Source organism: Otolemur garnettii, unplaced genomic scaffold (assembly GCF_000181295.1).
Source record: "Otolemur garnettii isolate 467f Iridium unplaced genomic scaffold, OtoGar3 scaffold00043, whole genome shotgun sequence".
Classification (NCBI taxonomy): Eukaryota; Metazoa; Chordata; class Mammalia; order Primates; family Galagidae; genus Otolemur; species Otolemur garnettii.
Window position 1 is genome coordinate 4,094,650 of NW_003852438.1, and position 6,477 is coordinate 4,101,126.

At 39.4% G+C, this 6,477-nt stretch overlaps 1 protein-coding gene across 6 annotated transcripts in view; it reads right to left on the reverse strand.

The window, feature by feature from the left end:
• Positions 1 to 6,477, reverse strand: part of ZC3H13 (zinc finger CCCH-type containing 13) — a 152,982-nt gene that overhangs the window by 100,954 nt on the left and 45,551 nt on the right. For all 6 annotated transcript variants that reach the window (XM_023513718.1, XM_012805634.2, XM_023513717.1 and 3 more), the window contains exons 9-10: positions 4,582 to 4,784; positions 2,317 to 2,404 (exon numbers count right to left, since the gene is read on the reverse strand). In XM_023513718.1, the coding sequence (XP_023369486.1) occupies positions 2,317 to 2,404; positions 4,582 to 4,784 (291 nt within the window). The remainder of the gene's footprint in view (positions 1 to 2,316; positions 2,405 to 4,581; positions 4,785 to 6,477) is intronic.

Consider the following 6,477-nt stretch of genomic DNA (forward strand, 5'->3'; position numbering starts at 1 on the left):
CAACCTCCAACTCCTGGGCTTAAGCGAGTCTCCGGCCTCAGCCTCCCAAGTAGCTGGGACCACAGGCACCTGCCACAACGCCCGGCTATTTTTTGGTTGCAGCCGTCATTGTTGGTTTGTGGGGGGCCCGGGCTGGATTCAAACCCACCACCTTAGGTGTATGTGGCTGGCGTCTTAGCCACTTGAGCCACAGGTGCTGAGCCTGTTCATTCATTTATTCATTCATTGAGTGTTTCTGATAACCATTATCAAATTCTGGCATTTATTCTTCCAGCCATTTTCCAATGCTTACATCCAGATAAAGCATGTGTGTGAACAATATGTGGAGATCTCTGATACAAGGAGATCCCTCTATCAGCTCCTCCAGCCCTGAGACACTGCAGTTAATGCTTTGGAGAACAATAATAAAGGTGCGGATGGGAAACAGGAAAGCTCTGAATTGTGAAGGTAAGTTGTGAGTTTCCTCTGCAAGAAGGTAAGGGACTGGATCAGCAAAAGCATCAGTGGAACAGTGACACCAAGAGACAGAGATACCATGAGGACCAAGCTGGCTGATAAGTTGAGGTGGTTGGGAAGAGAGGAAGATGGTGTTTCTAAACTGTCTACAAATAGGGCACCCTCTATGCATAAGCCATTAATTGAAAATATGAAAAATGTGACTGCTTTTGTAACTCTGTAGATCACACCTATTAAAGGAAACTCTGAGTCTTTGAATACATTGTCTCAAGGCCTTTTCACATGCTATTCCTCATCTTTTCCTCTCTCCTCTATCTTTGTGTGGCAGCCATTTACTAGGTAGTTCTCCCAGAAATGTCATCTTCAGAGAGACAACTTCCAGGTCCCTTTAGCTAAGTAGCCTCTCTTGCCTACAGTTGTTCCCAACCCCATAAACCTATCCTATTTTCTTCAAAGCAGTTATTTCTGGAATCATACTGCATTTTATTATTTAACTGCTCACATTAGGAGTCAGCCAACTTTTTCCGTAAAGACCAGATAATAAATATTTTAGTTTTTGTGAGCCACAAGGCCTCTGTTAAAGTGACTCAACTATTTTATCATGAAAGCCATCATATAAAACATGCAAGTAAATGAGTATGGCTGCATTCCAGTAAAATTATTTAGGAACACAAATATAAATGTCACGTAATTTTCATGTGTGACAAAATCTTATTCTTTTGATTTTTTGCAACAGATGATTTGAAAAAAAAAAATAGAAAAACTATTTTTAGTTCCCAGGGTATACAAAGACAACCAGGGAGGCTGGATCAGCCTTCAGGCTGTAGTTTTTTGACACCTGTTCACCTTTTTCTTCCTTTCATTTCTCTTCCCTTCTATTTTCATTTTATTCTTTTCTTTTATAGACGGACCCTTCTAAGAGGATGCCATGAAGGCTATGTTAACCTGTTTGATGAAAGTATTTCAAATTGTATATAAAGCCAGCATACTGTACCCCATGACTGCGTTAATGTACACAGCTATGATTTAATAAAATAAAAAAATAAAGATGGACTCTTGCTCTGTTGCCTAAGCTGGAGTACAGTGGCACCATTTTAGATCACTGCAGCTTCATACTCCTCCTGGCTCAGCCTCTTAAGTAGCAGGGACTACAGATGCACCACCATACCCAGATAATTATTTCTATATTTTTAGAGATAGAGTCTCCCTACATTGCCCAGACTGGTCTTGAGCTCATCAGCCTCCTGAGTTGCTAAGACTATAGGAGTCAGTCACCATCTCCAGCACATGTTTATTTTCTGCTCTTTTCCCATCTCCGCTCCACTTTTAAAAGAGCAAAATTACTGTCATCCCACTGTGTATACATCTTCCAGCAAAAATTAACAAAAAATAGTTGTTAAGAGTTGGCCACATACAAGCTCTCATCAAGATGATAGACCTAAAAGACATTCAACTTTAGTGTGTTACGAGCTATGGCTCATAAACGGCATCCCCTAGATTTATGTAGTGTACAACCTGCACAACTTTACCTGGTGGCCCTGGATCTCTTACACACTCTTTTGACCCTTCATGAGCTTTTCTGCTTCTCCCAACTAGCACAATACCAATTCCACAATCCCTGCTTTATAACGATAAGTCTAATTTCACTTTGGTTTCTTTTTAATATATTCATCTATTACTATAACTTTGCTTAGCGCTGTCATAGCTATTATGTTTCTGTTACTAATTGTTAGAATCGTTTTACAGGTAACCCTGATGAAAGACGCAAACTTAGGAAAATTAAATCCACAAAGAAAAACCACGCCCACAGATATCTTTAGTAGTTCACAGGTAGCCAACATCATAAGAAGAAATACTTACATAAACTTTCTGAGCCACTGCCATATGTATACCTTATATTTTTGTGAATGTTCTTAATAGCACGAACTGCTTCACTGGCCACTAGAGACTGGAAGCAATGGGATATGGCATTTCAGTTAATTGTACAGTTTTCAAACAGGACACGTAGAAGTTTCTAAATAATCATACATTATTTGAATCAAAGTGTATAGGTGAAAAATTCGGACCTATCCAAAAAGTCAATTAATAATAAACGAACTAAAAAAAAAATGTGTTTCACTTTGTGGGAATCACAATTGGGTGGCTTTAAACATAAACCCTTCCAATTCGTTGAAAATTGTATTTAATTTGTAAAAAAAAAAAAATAATTCTCACATGCCTTTTTAGAAATTCATTTGTTACGAAACATGAAGTATTATATTTCAAAGGTTTTGAGTTATTGCATTCGTAAACAAAATTATCACTACACTTTAAATCCAACTTCCCCGAACACGTGCACACATCTAATGCACATGTGATTAACTTTTCGTCTTTCTGACAAACTCTGTTTTCTTCTTGTGTAAAGTGTCAAATGACTTCTGCAGACTAAGCCAACCAAAAAGAGTATGTCCCCTGTATGGGGCAGGATATTAACTAAGTCCCCCTTTGAACTGTTCCAGCTTACCAAAAAATCTTTTCTGAAGCTCTCGGTTACCCAGATCTTTTCTGAAATTGGAACTAGCATCATGGTATTCCCAGTCACTATCTTGAAAACCCCGGAGGAGTATCAGTGGATACTATGTTAAACCATTCCTTTGTTCAGAAAATTGGTTTCAATGAAACCTCATTGTCTATGTACTAAAACACAAATTTATTCCAACATTTGAGCCTTTTCGCATGCCCCCTTCAGCTACTTGCTGTTGGTCTCACCTTCCACTTCTGCACTCTTAAGGTCCCCCGACAGCTTTCCTGAGGGGAATGCCGTCTTCTCTGCTTGGAAGGTCCTCCCTTCCCTAGCTGCCCATAGGAATGCTCTTCTGATGTCTGGCTGAAATTGTATCTGTTCCTTGATGTCAGGACTTTATTATTCTTTTTTCTTTACAGTATGTTACCCCTTAATAGACTATAATTTCCTTAAGGCATGGACTACTCTGTCCCCTCATTTATCCATTTCCCTCTCAGTGAATTATTAAGGCCATTCCTTGCTATCTCAGTGAGAAGCAAGTTCTATTACCCATGCCAGTTATTTGGTAGTTGTTACATGTCACCCTAGATTACAGCTATTGGTAGCATTTGCTAGTAGTTGAGCTCCCTAAACATACTGTATTCTCTTAAAGGGCAAGATCTTCTTATCTAATTCTTCTGTGAATGTCTATTTAACACGGTATTTTACACATAACACTTAAAAAATTCTTCTGCTGATAATAATCCCCAAATGAGGCACAATTAAAGTAATTCTGCTTTCCAATGCATTATAAATATCCTTTCATTTTTTTGTTTTCAAAGAGAATACCAAAAAAAGGAGCTTTCCTTAAAAGTTTTCCCTGGAGAAGAAAAAAGAAGCACAGATATCCAGTGTGTTTATCGTCTAATCAGAATGCTTTCAGAAAATGCAAATAACCTTATATTTCTCATCAGCAATTTCTAGCTCCTCCAATGTGACTATATTTTGTCTGTTAGGAGAACCAGGAAAAAAATATGAGTAGTAAGAAACAAGGTACTGCAGAAAGATCAGTCCCTACTTAAGAATCGGGCTGTTGCTATAACATTTCCATTTTCTGGAAAGCATCTGGGGTGAGGATTTGACTAAGCCTACAGTCCATCCAGAACCCTCGCATCGTTTACCATCAACCCATCTCACATCTGTAACTAAAAAGTAGAGAAGATATAAAAGACTGTGTGGGTCCTCCTTAAACCTTCTGGATTGTCCACCACCTTCCAAATGAACAGACTCTTGCCTCAGTGCTGAAATTAGAGGAGGTAGTTTAACAGGACTAAACCTTGGGGGTTAAAGAGGTCAGTGCATAAACAATTCCCCCTGCTAACACCAAAATGATGAGTGTTGTATTGAGTCCATCTGTTTTGTGCTGTCGGAGGAAAATAGAGACCACAAAGTCCCACAGTTCCATGGACTCTCGTCCTTGCTCATATGCTTCATATGCAGATCTGGGCAGGTGGAATAGTTCCTTCCTCGCCCTCAAAGAATTTGTCTGACATTTTCATTCATCCCCTAGAGGAGAAAATTCTCTCCATAGCATTATTTTATTTCTAAGATCCTAATGAGAAAAATAATTAAGCAGCACTTACCAGCTCCTCGTGGTCTTTGCTTTTGATTTTGCTGTAGGAATATGGAAACAGTATCTTCTGGGAGTATGAATGCATGCTGATGTAAGCTTTAATGTGGTCAGTATTTCTTCTCAGGAAATTAGCCACCGCCTTCACTTCTGGTTCTGACTCAGGATAAGGTCCACAGTAGATTTCTGAACACGAAATATTTGATGCGCCTTTCTCTGTCATAAAATTGATGAAATGGAGTTTTGAGGGGATGCACATACTATTGGAATTGGTGGTTTCCCTGACAATGTATGCTATACTGCACCATTTTTAGATAAATGGATTAGGGAGGACTCTGTAAAGCAGCAGAGCCCAGCCTTTTTGGCACCAAGGACTGGTTTCACAGAAGACAATTTTTCCACGGAGGTGAGAGTGGTTTTGGAATGATGCAAGCACATTACATTTAGTGTGCACTTTATTTCTATTATTATTACATTGTAATATGTAATGAACTCATTATACAACTCACCATACTGCAGAATCAATGAGAGCCCTGAGCTTGTTTTCCTGCAGCTAGACTGTCCTATCCTGTATCTACAGCTGCTCCCCAGATGCTGGCATCACCACCTCAGCTCCACCTCATATCACCAGGCATTCGATTCTCATAAGCAGTGGGCTACCTAGCTCCTTCTCGGGCATAGTTCATAGTAAGGTTCATGCTCTTATGAGAATCTAAGGCCACTTGTGATCTGACAGGAGGTGGAGCTCAGGCAATGATGCAAACGATGAGGGGCGGCTGTAAATATAGATGAAGTTTCACTTATTCACCTGCCACTCAGCTCCTGCTGCAATATCCTGGTTCCTAACAAGATCTGCACTTGTCTGTGTCCCAGGCATTGAGAACCACAGCTGCAAAGAACATAGTTCCAATGTCCACTATGTGTTGGTTATGTTTCTTTTGAAGTTAAATATTTCTATGTTCACATAGCTGACCTTCTAACAGTATTTCCAGATCCTCCCTTGCTCCCTGGAGGGAGAAGCCATCTTGCAATCTTGAGAAAATGGCTATGAAAGAGTCGCAGAGACATCAGACGTCAAATATCAGCCCTGTCTCCAAACTTCTGTTATGTGAGAATAATTAAACCCCATTTTCTTTAATCCAGAGTAAGTTGAGTTTTTTGGAGTTTAAAAATTATTCATCAACATGGCCCATATTAGAAAGGCCTCACTCAAGAATTCTAAATATGCCTTCAGTGCTATTTTTAACCTGCTAAAGTGGTTTAGTACCTAAAAGGGATTGGCAATATTTGTTTCCAGAATAACGATTATTCATTCCTTTGAGAGATTATAGTTGGTGTCACTTCAGGTAGCAATCTGTCTTCCAACCCTTCCCCTTCTTTCCCTAATTTACAGGGTGGGAGAAGCTCCAGGAAGTCCCATATGATCCAAGAGGTTATTCCCTTCTGGAAACAGATAAGGGACCAGAAATGGATCTGTCACTTCTGTTCTCCCAAACTGGATCCCTCCAGTAATAACCTGAAATCAGGACTATGATTCTAGTTTTGGTCTAGCTGTCCTCTTGAGCAAAGATGACAGCAACAGTCATACAACCCACTGGCACCTGTGAAGCACCTGCTGTCTGTCAGGAACTCTGCTAAGATTTCCATCATATTTTATTTAATTCTCACAGCAACCTTATGAAGTAAATACTGTTATTTTAGAAGATGCAGTTAAGGCACTCTTGGAGGTAACTATCCTTCACAATAAAAGACTACACAGCATATTGTTAAGCACCCAATCATTTGATGCTAATCTTGGCTTTGCCATTTAATAGCTACATAGCCTTGGGTAAATTTTCTTAAACCTATCCCCATCTCAACTTCCTTATTTTGAAAATGGAAAAATTATACAATGAATGAAGATTGAATG